This window comes from Ornithodoros turicata, chromosome 1 (assembly GCF_037126465.1).
Source record: "Ornithodoros turicata isolate Travis chromosome 1, ASM3712646v1, whole genome shotgun sequence".
Lineage (NCBI taxonomy): Eukaryota > Metazoa > Arthropoda > Arachnida > Ixodida > Argasidae > Ornithodoros > Ornithodoros turicata.
The window spans coordinates 95,641,835-95,658,253 of NC_088201.1; the positions used below are offsets into that span (position 1 = coordinate 95,641,835).

The window sequence follows — 16,419 nt, forward strand, 5'->3', positions numbered from 1 at the left end:
AACGGGATTAAAGGAACCTGGAACCACTATAGTCAGATAGAACCACCAGCTCTCCTGCTTTCTCGACGGCATTTCTGTTACCCTCCCTAATGCAGGCTTTGTGCCTTGTCTCTTCTTTTTAATCGCTTCATGGTAGTTAACGGAATTCGTGGTTTATCCACCTTCTCCCTTTATGTTAGACCTGCCGTACTGTAGCTCTTTTGGAGGAGGAGGAGTGCTACGGTTATCTGTTTCTATGGAGGAAGCTTCTGCCTGGATATTTTAGTGGGTCTCTTAATCAGTATATTCTACTTTCGCATCGCAAGAAGTGAATTATAAATGCTCATCAAGGGGCAATAAGTGATAATGAACGGCTCCTTCGAAAATTAGCGTCATGCTCATCAAAAGCGTTTCTCGGATCCCTGCACTCCTGCGATCAACGACGCATGTCCTGGGCGAGCATGGAGGATGCAGAATCATCTAGCTTCTTCTGGAGCTCCCGATCCCACTGAGGTGCACCATGAAGTAAATAATAAATATTCCGAGACAGCGGACCGAAAAGATGTAGTCTCTCGAGTTGAACTGAATGGAAGTACCATTGTAACCAGGGGACTGCTTTTATTTGGTTGAAATGTTTATCATATAATGCATATGTGACGCTGACAGTTTAGCTCAGCAGAAGTGTACCAGATAACAACACCTTACGGGATGGCATGCCTCCAAGACACCGAGCTTGTGCCATACCAAGGGTTTACAGAGTGGACCCACATGGAAGAACCCATGCGAGCTTTCTTGACTCTTATCCAGACCAGCGCGCCATATAAAAGCTGCGCACAGGCTCTCATGAATCAGATACTGATACTTACTGATAGAAGTAATGAGTGTGCACATTGTAAAACAGGTACAGCACGTAGCAGTGCAGCAGGTTCAGGAATAGTCCGAATGATCGCTTCGAGAAGGACCAAGGCGTTGGCGGACGATCAAGCTGCAACAATGACGGGTAAATAAAATGAACAGAGGGTTGCACGATGCTACACATGTATTTGATAATTGCAGAGTACACTTATTATACGCCCCAACGACGACCCTTCCTTGTGTAGCGTGTTGAGTCCACTACACGGGAAGTCACAGCATTTAAAATAGACTCGGGAGTCTCCAATTAGAGAAGGCAGAACAAAACTGTTCACCTAAACGCTCGCAAAACAAAAGTCGTTATTTCTGTCCACACAGAAAAACCCGCGACTAGGGACGACAAAGGCCCTCGACAATTTTTCGCAATGGATCGATGTCTTCAGATCGCTTGCTTCTCTTTGTGTTTTTTTTTCTTTTTGTCTTTGTTCAGAATTAATTGTTTTACACATTTACACTGCGGTAGTTGCAACGTGTGTGCAAATCCTCTTTGTAGATGGTTGTATACGTTTCACAACATATAGCACTTTCACTTTATATAGCATGTCAACAAAGCTAACTTACAATGACGCGCCACAATGCAGGATGTGAAATATGCGGAGGTTTTGACTAGCTAACAACTAGCGTTTTCTTGAAAAAAAGAAGAAAATTGGAAAGACGAAACGCGCCATCACACTTACTTATTCGTACAAGAGTGGCTATAGTTCCTGATGTTTGAGGTGACAAACCGAAAACCAGCACCAAAGTAAGTGTCCGTTGTTGACATTGTGTGCATTGCTGTTCTACCGCGCCTGCTCCTGACAGTCCTGGGTGTGTACAGATCCCGACAAAAGTTTACGGAACACCAGAGCGCCGTATTTTTTGATCGGAGCGAGACCCTAGCGGCCAACGGGAGTGGACACACTTACTGAGAGGTGCATGGAGTAGCCTGTCACCTGTTTGTAAGTCTATCTGCTCCTGTTTGCAGCAACGGTATCGCTCCGATGACGATGTACACAACTCCGGTGTTCCGTAAACCTTTGTCGGGACCTGTACCAGCCAGCTTACATTTTTGTACCGGTCTTGTTTACAGATCGTATGAGAGATATTGCGAGACTGTGTTCTCTTACCCCTTTTTGTTACGCCCCGGCCGTACCTTTGTTCTTACTCGCTATGTTCTAGTCCCGGTGGCGTTGTTGTCGCCGAGCGAACGATGATTTAAAGACTTAAAGACTGGCTTACGGAAATAAATCACTTCCTGTTTTGGTTGTGCACGTGACGACTGGTCGTCATTCACGCAAGAACATTGTGTCAAAAGTGGGATGATGCGGACACCGCCCCTTCATTCCACCATACCGGACCCCCACCAGCTGCAGAAACCGCGGCCAATGGAGCGTCAGCGTCTACGAAGCCTCAGCCGCTACAGTTCAGCGGTGTCATTGACGTTAGTCTCCCAGCGCCTTCTAAGTTCGACTTTGTGAATCCGGCAGAGTGGCCGTCATGGCGAGCAATCTTCGAAGTCTATGCCTTCGCTTCAGGTATCGCCCTCACGCAAGATGAAACACGCGTGCGAACACTCCTCTACTGCATGGGGCCTCAAGCTCGCCCGCTCCTCTCGTAACTGGGCCTCCAGAAACCCGAAGACAGCAAGTATGACGGCGTAATAACTAAACTAGAGGGTCAGTTCGTCCACCAGGCAAACGAAATCTACGAGAGCCGACGGTTTCACCGTGAAGTGCAACAGCCTGGTGAGTCGGTCGATGCATTCTACACCAGATTGCGAACCATGGTGAAGCGTTGCGGATATGGAAGCGACGCTTACGGAAGACCGTCCAGTTAGGGACAGATTTGTCGTGGAACTACGGGACGATCGTATATCAGACAGGCTGTGTCGTTCAGCGAAGCTGACTTCAGAAGAAGCCTTGCTTCAGGCACGTCTGCACGAGGATGCTGAAAAAGAACGTTCATGTGCTGCGCCCACATTCGACATCAGTGGTACGCTTCTGAGGCGCCGAGATAAAATTTCGGATGCGACGTCGTGATAAAAGTGCCCAGGGTCGTCGAGCCAGCGTCGAACGTGAAGATAGCCATTCGTGTACGTTTTGCGGACGGGCCAGGCATCAACGAAAGGATCGTCCTGCACGCAAAGAAACGTGTGACCTTTGTGGCAAACAAGGACATTTTGCCGAGGTGTGCCGCAAATGTCTTTCCCGGCGCTGAGGACAGAAGCCGGATTCTGCGAGCTGTAAAGGCGTCTACAATAGTTTACTTATCCACAACCAACAACTGGTGATTCCGGTATCACTTCGCAGATACATTCTGAGTCTCCTACACGAGGGTCATCTCGGACTACGTCAATGTAGAGAGAAGGCCCGTGAGTCTGTCTGGTGGCCTGAGTGTGTAATGGAGCTCAAGCATTTCATCGCGGGTTGCCGGAATTGTGCAGGGACGAAAAGTCAGTATCGAGAGCCCCTACTTGTGTCACCAACGCCAACTAGACCACAGCAATGTCTTGGAGCCGGCCTTTCTCACTTCAAAAGAACACATTGTCTTGGGCGACTATTATTTCCGTTATCCTGAGGTAATCAGCCTTCCTTCTACAACGTCAGGCCAGGTTATCACCGCCTTGAAAAGCTCCCTTGCCCGTTTCGGGATCCCAGACGGTCTAAGGACTGATAACGGACCTCAGTTTTGTTCAAGCGAGTTCACAAGCTTTGCGCGCTCCAATGGTTTCCGCCACGAGACCAGCAGTCCGTGGTACCGTAGGAGTAATGGAGAAGCCGAACGTATGGTTCGGACAGTAAAGGACCTCATGAAGAAATCCGACGGCGTCTTCTTAGCTTTGCTGGCCTACAGAAACTCTCCAGGACCAACTGGAGTATCGCCAGCACAGTTGCTTATGGGGCGTCGCTTGAATACACGCCTCCCAGTTCTCCCGGACACTCTGGATCCTGCTCAGCGAGATCATCGTGCGTTTAAAGCCAAAGACGCCTCGTTAAAGGCAAAGGGAAAATACTTCGGATCTTACTTCTCCTGCTACATTCACAAGTCAAGATCCTACTTCCCCGGCAACGTTCACAAGTCATCAGGCGGATGCTGGACAGCAGGCCCTCGAACGTTCTCAGATTGTGACACGTTGTTGTCGCCACGCCAGCGACAATGGTATTTAATGACGATGGCTTACGGAAATAAATCTCTTCCTGTTTTGGTTTTGTACGAGACGACTGCTCGTCATTCGCGTAACAACAATTTTCATACCTTCTTCGCAGAGTTATTCCGTAACATTGGATGTTATTGAAAAAGAGAAACTAAGCTCCTGCATAATTTCCAGGACCGGCATAGAGCATGCCACATCCAGGGACACCGACACGAAGCGTTATGTCGCTCTGGATCGGTACCACTCGACGGCCATACGTTTTCCTGTGAATCACTCGATGATTTTGCCATAATGAAATTAGGACGGGTCGCACTTTTCTCGCCACTACGTTGCGGAGTTTAGTATGCAAATGTAGCGGCTCGCGGACGTCGACGACGCTTCGGTACTACCGCGCACCATGGCACAAGCCAGTCACTTGAATCGACAATGTCGTGGAGTGACGTCAGGGGTTAGGAAGCTCCCCAGTCCACTCGGCCCTCCGGGACATTCCATCGCCGCCGACCAGTACTCGTGTAGTCACTCTACATACATATCGAAGTTGAGGTTAGTTTCGTGACACAGATGCCTGTCTGGACAGTGAGGTACGAACGAAAGCGGTGCAACACTTTATGGCCCGGTTTCACTAACGCAGATTAACATTTGAGCCGAGGTCAACGATACCTTAACTTGAATTTAACGTTGAACTCTACTTCATGAAAGGGAGTTGTTGTCACTGAAACATACATCACGTCAACAACTAACTTTTTGTGAAAATAATTGAGTGTTCTTAAAACTTCAGACTGGGCCTGTTGGTAAGGCATGGCAGAATAAAAGCGCTAAAAACACGAGGACGACGGACACACAGTTAGCGCACTAACAACATTTATTTTTCAACAACAACCGTTCCTTAAAAGAGCTCACAAATTCCCTTTCCTTCGTTGTCAACCCAATGGAAGCGCTGCTAACGCACTTGTCACCCCCCTCCGCTATCAAAAAAGCTTCCCAGATTTCTCGTTCCCTGCTATCAGAGAACCTGCCCTTTATCTGCGTGTCACCAAACAAAGGTAGACAACCACAATCCCTCACATGTAAAAAAAGATTACCAGAACGTGCAGATAGATTATACTTGTGCTCTCTCAATCGAACATTTAAACACCTTCCTGTTTGGCCCAGATACATGGACCCACATGACAATGGAATTCCATATACAACATGAGAAACACAGTTAACAAATCTATCCCTATGCTTCACAACGCATCCTTTCTTTTCAACCCCCCGAACATCGTTAACTATTGCCAGGTAGGGAAGACAATTTCCTCCCCCCTCCAAAAACCACTTTAACCCTCCCCCCTTTTCAGACAATTTTTTTTAGATTATGCGGGACTTTATGAACATAGGGAATGACAGTGGCCCCGGAAAAAGACTCTTTCAACATCCGGCTCTTAGACCCCCGGGACTTCAGAACTTTATCGCAGATCCCCACAAGCAAATCAACCGGGAACCCCGCATTCCTTAATCTGTCCACCTGTGCCTTAAAGCTGATTTCGATTTCATGGAAACACGATCTATCCAGGGAGGTTTTTAAACAACTCTGTGCAACGCCTCTTTTTACCAACTTAGACTGGTTAGATGAAAACGGCAAGATAGGCTTGATGGACCTCTGTTGACACCGCCAACAGAGGTGCTCCTCCTTCATAATTAACAACAAGTCTAAATACTGCAGCCTGCCCTCATTCATCCGTTCCACCGTAAACTGAAGATCGGGAGCAGCACCCTCAAAAATACTCCGTACATTGTCAACAAGTCCCGTCCCCTCGTTTGCGACAACAAGGTAATCATCAACGTACCTAAAAATACGTGTAACAGGGACCTTTCTTTCCTTAAAGATACATTCAATTTTGGAATCCACCTCAGACAAGTATAAACTGCTGAGAACTGGGGCAATCCTAGACCCAATACATACTCCCTTCTTTTGTCTGAAAGAACAGTTGTTATATTGTACCATGGTGGAACTAAGGTATTTCTTTAACAACCACAAAAACTGGGGTACAGTACACCCCGCAGCATTTCGAAACCTAACCAGCCCCACCCTGTCAATCCCCCTCCCAACAGCATCCACTATTCCCGACGTAGGAAGTGAGTAGAACAGAATTGAGTGTTAACTAAAAGTTTTACCAACCTTTGATCTTGGTGAAACAAGGCCTATATGACACTTGCAGAATAATTGCATTTTGCCTCGAGGCTATAATTCCCACATGATGAAATGTAGACAAGTGTGCATATGTCCCGCGGAGAAACTCCTTTGCTAAGGTTCGCTAAACCCACAGGGAATGTGCACAAAGACATATAACTGCTATCCGAAAGCGATTTCTGCAAACGATGAACTGCTATTTCCCTGCTTCGCGCTGGAATACCTGTCTTGCCTTCTGCAAACAAAAACGGGACTGCCAGTGCACACTCGAAATGATACTGAAAAAAACAAACAAAAAAAAAACGAAAAACGTCGTCCAAAAAAAATTGCATATTTTTCACTCTTGGTTCATTGAGAGGATGAAAAACAGTTTATTTTCCCAGATGTTTTGTGCTTTTTAACGTTTACACCTCTCGAGACAACGTTAAGCTGTATTGACCAAAACGTATTAGCATCAAATGATTGAAAAACGTAGTGGTACAATGGTAGAAAGTAACTATATTCAGCACACACATGGAACCTTGGAGCGGCAAGAACATCGGCCATGACCACACTGATTACCTAGACTATATGGGGACGCGTGCACAGGCTGGGACTCTGATTCTCGATGCTGAGCCTGGGATCCAGTAAGAGAAGGCTGGTAAACAGGTTAAGATGGAACGCAGTAGTAACTGTACAAATTTAATCGAAGGCCTGTAAGCACCTATCCTTGGTATATATGATTTAATATCGTTTTCACGAGGAACATAAGACGTTTTGCTGCTTACCTCCTGCTCAAAGTCACTGTAGTTCATAAGAGGGCCCCAAAAGAAGTTGGGTAAATACAGATAGTAAGCCAATGTTTTCCATAGTGGCGGTGCCGTATCCCTCTCAATGCAATCCAATGCAAAGCTCAAGCTGCGCATCAAAGCGTAGCACAGCCCGACATCAATCAGGACGCCTTGGTCAACCCCGTGTCTGTACATATGCTGAAATAGAATGCGAAGAAGCGTGTGAGTTGCTCACAGGTCACTGGCACCTTCACAAAACATTGGGCTGCATTTCACGCTCTACCTTCAAGGGCTGCAGGCCTCAGCAGGTCAGTCGGTTACGTATTGACTTGCCGAGCTCAAGATCGCGGATTCGATCCCGCCCGAGGACGGTATCAATCTGGGGGAGGTAAACATTGCTTAAAGCTACGTGCGTCACAGATTTCCTGCGCACCTCTAAAGAACCTCAGGTGGTCCAAATTATCCGCAGTCCTATATTGAGCCATACAAATAGGCTGGCACACGTTACGTGTAAATATACTGCTTCTACCTTTACATTCAAGGCTACCAGCTAGGTGGCGGCCATGACATTACGCGAGGCTTTGAGGGGACCAGGGTACGAACCCAGGCACCACTCTCAGTTCCCTGGCAAAGTCGGCTAGGGCAAATGTCGGCACATGTTCCTCGAGGTCGGTCCAGTATGCATCGCCCTTCAACATCCGCCAAAACAGGCAGCACACAGCCCCGCAGGCCACTTGGCAATGCGAATTAAAAGCGCTAAACGCAAAGACGAGAAGACGAACAACAACACACGGGTAGCGCAGTAACAAACGTTTTCTTTACACACGAACGACACGCTTAACTCTTTCCTTCCCGCCACAAAAGTGGCCATTTTTAGGTGGTTTGACAAATATATTTCGTGTGGCTGACGGTATCACTTCAAAATATGTTGCTATATAGCAAACTGTAGCCAAATGAATGCCCTATCGAATGATGTAAGTTTTAGAAACAAAGCTATCCATGTACTTCCAAAATTAATTTGGGAACAAAAAAAAATTGGTGCAAACAGCAGAAACCTCATGAAGATACGCCTGTATCTTGAACAAAAATATCGATCTCCAAGTTCCAGAATATGCAATCTGTGGGAAATTTTGTCAGAAATCATATCTGCAAATAACAACGCTCTGGACCAAGAAGTTCATGAGTTGTGGCAAATAATATCAACACTTCTGTTGTTTGTGTACTGAGTGACAGAGTTCACTGAAGGAGTAAAACAGAGATGAACATCATGATTTCTGCAGAAAACATCAGTTTCTTGCTCAATTCCCTGTTCTTGTACCACAGTTTGGTATTTCACCGCTTTTCGATTCCTCCCGGTTAATTTTGACACACAAAGAGTAACAAGTTTTACATATTCACACAATCAGGACAAGATTGTGATTATCTAACTCCTTCAGAGTCGTTATTTGCATTCAAAGAAACGAAATGGAGCCCAAATATGTTTAAAATGTGAGTGTTGTGCATGTGCGAATGCCGCGACCAAGATCAAGAACGGCCGAACGGCCGAAAGCTGCACCCACGTGTAAAAGGATGACGTGATATACCAGCGGAATAGAGTGCCGAACGGTACGACTACTGTAAAACAGCGCCGGGAAAGTGAAGGCACACTTATAGATATGCAGTCACTTTACTTAGTTTACTTGATTTACAGAACACACCCGACGCTAAATCCCTGCTTTTTTGGCTTCTTCCGTCCTTAGTTTTTTTCCTCGTGTAGCGAAGCAAGTTAAAAATAAATACTGACAGATGAAGCCGAAATGCGCGTGCAGCGTTCCTAGCGGAACGCCACACTTTTGCCGTTTGCGACATTTCACGTAAAATAATTTGTTGCGGAATCTATTATCTCGTGCGCATTAATTTCGTTCCTGCTCTAACAAGCGACAAGGCAAGAAGACTGCACGCGTTCAGCGGTTATGCAAACAGACGTGGAAATTAAAAAAAAAACGTCCAACGCTTGGTATCTTAAATGATCACAGTAGCATGGTTCATAACTCATAAGGAACGTACACAATACATGTCATACGATGCGTATGTCATCCGATTATGGGTTCAAGCGCATATGATGGTATGTTGTCTATACAACTTCTGAATGAAAAATAGATGACCAAGAGATGTACTTTACCACAAGCTCGTACTATACACAACTAATCAGAATCGTAAAGCGATACATCGCATCCAATGTCGTTTGCGTTCACGCTTGAACCGAGTCATATGAACAGGTAACCGAAATTTCATTTTTCGGTTCAGGATAGGGTTCCAGTTAATTGGCGATAGAGAATTGCGGTAACGTTCTCGTCACGATTCTTGAAAAAAAAAAGGGGTTACAAGCGGACTTCTGTTTTCGCTTCCGTTCCTGTTTCCCAGTCCTGGGTAAACGTAAATTGCTCGCTTCATTAGCATGTACACACACATTTATCTGTCACCTAAAATGGGTTAATCTGCTGATCCGTTACTTTACAGCAATAACCTCTGTTCTTTCAATAAAATGTGTGCAAAGTACAACAGCATGCGCATACGCAATGTGTGTTGCTATGTGCGTAGAAACTGATCAAAGTTCCAGGGTGTTAACAACACCTCTGGAGACCGCAGTAAAAAGCCTGCAAGTACAGATACAAAGAGAAAAATGAGCGTATGCTCCGTGTCTCCTCGTGAGGTATGTGTTTATTAGCCAAGCGTGTCACATCCCAGCTGTGGACGGCCGTTTCAAGCTTCTTGGCTCTCATCTGCACGGCGTAGGGACGTGACACGTTCTATAGGGTAGGCACGAACAGTATGTCTCTGTGAGACATCAATGCACGACATACTACTATACTAGAGACTCGGACATCTGCGAAGCCCCCAGCACCGTGGTAGTAGTTCTGGCAATCGCCGCTTTGCTGTGGGATTTGGCGCTACCTAGCACTATTTGCTACCACGTGATTTGCCGACACCGCGGTAATGTATGGTTGGCTATGTTGACATCGACGAAGAGGTACGGAAGAGAGTAGCGCGCGCTTAGCAACAGCCTGTGTAGGAGACGAACGACGGTGGTAATGATGATAATAGTGTACAGGTCATTTCCTCTCCCCAATAATCCTATGTGCGCTAGCAGCGGTCACTCGCATAACTATCCCATGACCCGGCCCTCCCATCGGCGATTGCCATTTGTCCAGGTCTCCAGTATATAGTAGGTCGTGCATCAATGTTCCAAGGTGTTCACAACACCTCTCGAGACCACAGTGCAAATGCAGCAAGTGCAGATACAAAGAGAAAAATGAGCGTATGCTCCGTGTCTGCACGTGAGGTATGTGTTTGTAAGTCAAGCGTGTCACATCCCAGCTGTGGGCGACCGTTTCGAGCTTCTTGGCTCTCATCGGCACAGCGTAGGGATGTGACACTTTGGTGGGGGGCGTAGGGGCAAGGTGCGGTCAGCCTAGACTGAGAGTCTCCTTGCTCCGTTTCCATCTTCTTCAACTAACACTCTTACAGGAATCTTTCCACTTTCCTTAGCTTTTTTTCCTATAGTGGCCCAGGTCTGCGATACCTCGTGTGGTGTGGACTTGGGTCTCTCTTCTTCTATTCTTATTGTCTTCCGAGTTTAATGTTAAGTTCACCCACACTTATTGAACCGGAACTGTTAACTTCCTATATGCTCAGGTAAGACAACACGACAGTATTTATCCTCTCATAGCTCTTCACTCTAAGAAAAACGGGTAGAATATTGTACCATTTCGGGTAGAAGAGCTGTTTTTCTACCTTTCGCGCGGTCTTTATCCTCGCCCAGTACATCTGTCGACCTACATCTCCCTTGCTCCCCTCTCCCTTTTAGGAAAGGGCTGCAGATCGCTCGTAAGAAGTACAACCGCTTGAAAGGAGTAGAACTCGGGGATGAGGGTGGCTGTGGACCAGCTCCGGTGGCGCAGCGGTAACGCGTGCGCTTGGAGACTGGGAGGTCCGCGGTTCGAATCCGCGGGCCGGCTGTGCCGTCTGGGGTTTCTCCTGGGTTTTCCCTCAGATGTGTAATAGGCGTATGCCGGCACAGTTCCCCTGAAGTCGGCCCATGGACGCAGCTATCTTCACTTCACCCTTTCCTCTCTTCCTCTCCACCACCTTTCCCTTTCCGAGAAACATGCCGCCTAACCAGCCAGGCAGACCTCTCGGGTTCCTCCCAACGACACTCCTCCTCCTCCCTCCTCCAGGGTGGCTGGAGGATTTACGGACAGCTTTGTACAGCGTTGCGGGGCGTCGTTAAATGAAGGTAGTGGGGAGAGAGAGGTGCGGGATACAGGGTCGTGCATAGCCTGCTTGATAATGGCGGCTTGGTGCGATCCGTCTTGTTCTGGGATGTGCCGTGGACTGTGTCTGCGTATTGCATAAAAATAACATGGACTAATTCGGAGTATTGAATATCGTTACCTATTTATCCTTAGGGGTGAGTTACAATGTGTTGGCTGAAGGTCCAATGAATTGAACAGATGGGCCCCAAAACTTGGTCTCGGGAGAAATGGCCAGATAGAAAATGGTCCCTCAGGTCGTCTTACTATCACGGATTATTTATGCCTCACAGGAAGCAAAATAACATATGCAAAGTCAAATGTAATTTATGTCAAGCTTATCAAATACAGAGGTTTTCTATTTTGTAGACGGGCTAGGTCTACAGTGGTGTACAACCCAACAAAGGCAGGGGGCAAAACAAAGGAGTATTATCTACGTCCCAAACAGGAAACTGAACACTATAAATTTTACCGTTTCGGGAAATGCATGTAAAAAAAAAAGTTTTCCACATGGTTCATGACCTTCGTTCTTGGGTTGCTTCTTTTTCGTCCCTTTCGCGAGGAGGAAGTCGGTCGACGACACGCCCAGCATATTCGTGCGAACAGGGGAAGCATTCACAACGCAGTGTAGTTATATTCGTCGCAATGGTTATGCCATTGGACAGAGCATGAGCATTCACACGTACACACACACACTCTTTCCCCCCTCCTTTTCTTGGCACCCGCTGGGTATGATCATGTTGATCGTGAACCTTCCGAAGCCTTTCAAACACAATTCCGCCGCGGAATCTGGACACCCGAAGCTGCGCTCCGATATAAATTTCTCTGCTTCGCCCACCGAGAAAATCAAACACATTGACAGTAAAGACATATTCTCTTTTTCAATTGACGAAGAGGGGCGCGGCAACACGCGTTCAGGCGCTATTGGATATATATATATATATATTTTTTTTTTACCTACCATGCCGTAAAAAAATATTTTTGCGAATTGCGAATATAGTATTTTTGCGAGCACAAATTCGTCTCAAATGGGATGTAAACGGCAGTTATTGGCCGAAATTTTCGCACCCTCCAAATCCGCCACAATATGGACTTAATAACCTATGGCAGCACAATATTACATAATAGATACATACATAGAACCTAACATAATAGAAGCATAATGCATAAAAGCTAAAAATAAACAACGAAAAAAAGGACAGCCGCCGATGCAAGTTTACGGATGGCGCCCACTTCAATAAATACACACACACACACACACACACACACACACACACACACACAAAAGAAGCATAAATAGAATACCAAATTTCAGATTGGTGGTTCCGATTCCCGTTGTCCGATTGTATGTAAATGGTAAAAAAGCAGCCGTATTGCTCGTAACCGCTGCGAATTCCTCCGACACCGTCCTCACCGGTACGCCCATTGCCAAATGGTAACGCAATGGCAATTCTTTTCCAAGCTCGACTAAGCATCCGTCGCCTATAAAATGGCTAGAAGGTGTTCACATTTGTATGCACGTGGCGTTAAACTACATCACTGACTAGTTAAATTCAATAATGCACGCAAGGGGACAAGACAGCGAAGATGGCGGCAACCTGGTGGACATCAGTGAGAGAAGAGAACCCTGAACCTGACAAGACACAAAAAAGACGACACGACACGAAGGCTGAAAAGCAGCAAATAAATTTTACTCGCTAGTTTAGTCCCTGCATGTTGTGTCGTTCTTTTGTCATTGCTCAAGTTCAGGGTTCTCCTCTGTCATGTATAATGTGATTGATTTGATTTTTTTTTTAAATTTCTGAATAACGTTTTTCAACTGCGTACCTTGTAGAAAAGTTTGCATGGAAACGGTGGGAACACTGTAAGAGTATGAATTGATTCGCTACTTCCACACGTACCATCCTGGATGAACTTTCCTGTCAGCACAACGACAGTGCACAACCTAATATTTCCTGAAATTTCTCCTCTTTTGCATAGTTCTGATTATGACCAACTGCCACAAAAGAAGTAAATAAGAAGATCAATAGCAAAATAATGTGTTGCAGGACATTGTCACGCAAATTACTGTTATAGAACATCAGAAACAATTTAGGAGAACAGCCAAAAGTGCGTAGTTGTGTGTCTACAATGTGCACACAGTGTACAAGTGAAGCACCAGACAACACGACTAAATTGCATAAAAACTCAAAGCAGTTTAATACCTCTTTTTTTCACACAATAATATTTGAGCAGGCATGACAAAAATATGAAAAAGGACTAGGCCGAACGGGATCCACTTTCTACAAACGATACTGCCGAATTTTCAGACATTTAAACTGCATATACACATTCAACCAAACAGGCAAAACTGAAGCAAATGAAAAAGCAAAAATTAAATAAATAAGGAACTATAAATCTGTAGCGAGAAACTATCAACACCACTTGGTTGAATCTAAGGCATGCTGTTGCCGTGTGTACACGTGGCTCCCGCATAGACGTCTACTTAACAGTGGTGACTTGCCGTACTCAAAATACTGCCCACTTTGTTACAACTGCACCGCCATGGTAATAATCAAGTGGACAGTGACTTGCTTCGTCTCCTGGAGAAATCATTTTTTTGGAACTGTGTGGCCTTGACAGAGAAGCAAAATTTGTGCCTTATGAACTGGACTGTGTGCAGAACATTGACAACAATATAGGTATTACTGCCTGACACAAAAATGCTGTTAATACGGCCCATGACAGGAACAGGTCCCTTCTCCAAGATGAGAACATCATTCCGACGGTAACAGCATGTGTCGACAGTGGCTTGTGTAACTTCATATACAGCTGCCTCGCAGAGTTCTTGCGCACATGGAGGAAGCATATCACTTTGTACACGCCTTCTAGCTGACGTTGATGTGAATTCCCCATTAATATCATTCTGCAGCTCAAAGCACTGTCGAAGCTGGTGCCTTGCAGTTAAGGTTTTGCACACATTGCGAAAGTTCTTAATTTTTGATGCAACTTGTTTAAAATACTGATGTTTTGCTTCAAATCGCATCGTCCAATATTGTTGGAGGGGGTCCAGCAAAGCAATAAGGCGAGGGTAATGCACAAGGAAGTGTAACTTTGGGATCACTGCCGCGTCAGGGTACCTGGCCGTAAAGCATACGAGGAACTCCTGTATCTGCACCTGCAGGTAGCCAACATACTCATGAGGGATTTCTCGTGCAAAAATGATGTCCACAATTTCACGGAAAAGTAGCAAGAGCTCCCAGTCCTCATTCTCAGCGGGGACACTGTCGCCAACCATGTGTGGCAGTAACCTCAGGAGACACCATTTTTGTGATGCCGTTCCCAGCAAGCCAGCTTTGTCAGTCAGGAAAGTACGCTCAATGGTTCAGGTTGATTTCTCCTGTCATGGAAACCGTAGTCAAACGAGAATATGGCATCTAAATCTTTGTATGTCAAAATGTCATCATTTAGAAGGCTTCGCAGAACTTGTCTGAGAACGTGCTCGAAGCCACCTTCCAGAATGTCGTGCATAGCGTCCGGAGGAAGCTGAGAAGTCACATCAAAATAGCTAAGCTCCAGCAAAGGTGATGAGCAGTTGACCCCATACATGCGCTTACAAGGAACACTGTTGATAGCAATAGCAGCCAGATGTTCTTGATGCATTGCTACGGTACGCACTTTGCAGTCCTCTTCACTTGTAAGCACTGCAAGGTTGTTCTTGGAGGCAAGGCAAAACCGACAAACTTTTCCCTTGCTGAAACAACATGTGAAGCCACCAAGTCTGTTCAAGGAAAGGTTGTCACCACAAAAGGCAAAAGCACGAACTTGCACGTGCTGCATGGCATCTTCTATCACTACAGAGATGCCTTTTGATTCCAGCTCCACCAAGTCTTTCATGAGAGGCTTTAGTATTTCTGACAGTCCGTACTTCTGCACACAGGTGTACTTAGCAAGGACCAAGAGGTGCATTGACCACACTTTTGAACAGTACTTTGTATGAATATTCAAAAGTGTGACGTAGACACACAGCAGTTTGTGCTTCCCACGTTTTGCTCCCAACGGGTTCACAATTTCCACCTCGTCAGAGTATAGGAGTAAAAAAATTGTACATTGGCTTCCGTCTGGGATGACTGCTTGCAATTGTTCCTTGAAGAGGGAACCATCCATGAAGGTTCTCAGGGTGCCTTCACTGTCACCTGATATCTGAGGATGTCCACGCAAGCTGGCCTCAACTTCTGGGAGCTCACAGAGCCTTTCGAGCAAAGGGGCCAACGGTACATATTGAAATGTTTCACTGCTTCCGGGGATCTCATGTTCCTGAGGTGGCACGTACGGCAGATTATTCTTGGCGTACTTTTGTCGTTGGTGCTGTGTTTCAACCCCATCAAAAATATCAATGAGAAAGTCACAATCTAAGATTGAATGGACATCTTCTGATAGCGGTAGTGTTGACAGTCGACCTGACACCTGTCTTGCAAATGACTTGATGATGTGGCTCAGCATGAATTTGAATTGTTCAAACAGAGCACTAACCACGCTATGAGGCAAGTTGTGCATTTCCGCTGCATTAAAAAAAAAAAAACATGCATATTGACTTCTTCATCTCTTTGCAAAAGCTCTCGAGCGACACCGATTCCTCTGGTCCTGCAGCTTCGTCGTCGTTAACGGCGGGGCCATTGACCTCTCCGTCAGATGCGTTGTCCTTCAAGGACGCCGGGACGCACGCGGCTCCTTCCACGGGACTTCCAGCATGCCTTCTGTCATCATTCCCGAAGTTGCTCCCATGGCTTCGGAGTGCTTCCGGGTGCCTTCTGTAGAGGTGGCTCTTGAATGCACTATAAGCTTCGTACCTTTTTGGGCAGCCATCAATGCCACAGGTGACGGCGAAGCCAGGTTCCCAAGCATGATGCGACCAGATGTGGTTCACTACGGTGATCAGTCGTCGCGACACGAAATGACACTTTCGGCAATTAGTGACACTCATGACATAGCCAAGTTTGACACGCACCGCTTCATGTAGATCTCTTGACTGTAATGATAGTCTGACGACCCGAACAACGTTACCGGCGAGAATAACCACGGGGAAGCCAGCGCAGGCAGGAGGACGCTATGTTGCGGTGCATTGTTGCCAACACAAATTAGGAAACCCGATGTTCGACTCCGAAATCGGCCACAATGACATCG

At 46.2% G+C, this 16,419-nt stretch overlaps 1 protein-coding gene across 1 annotated transcript in view; it reads right to left on the minus strand.

Annotated features, from left to right (window-relative positions):
- Positions 1-16,419, minus strand: part of LOC135366754 (protein-cysteine N-palmitoyltransferase Rasp-like) — a 202,980-nt gene that overhangs the window by 80,264 nt on the left and 106,297 nt on the right. Inside the window, exons 6-7 of the mRNA XM_064599627.1 lie at positions 6,962-7,162; positions 846-964 (exon numbers count right to left, since the gene is read on the minus strand). Of these exons, the coding sequence (XP_064455697.1) occupies positions 846-964; positions 6,962-7,162 (320 nt within the window). The remainder of the gene's footprint in view (positions 1-845; positions 965-6,961; positions 7,163-16,419) is intronic.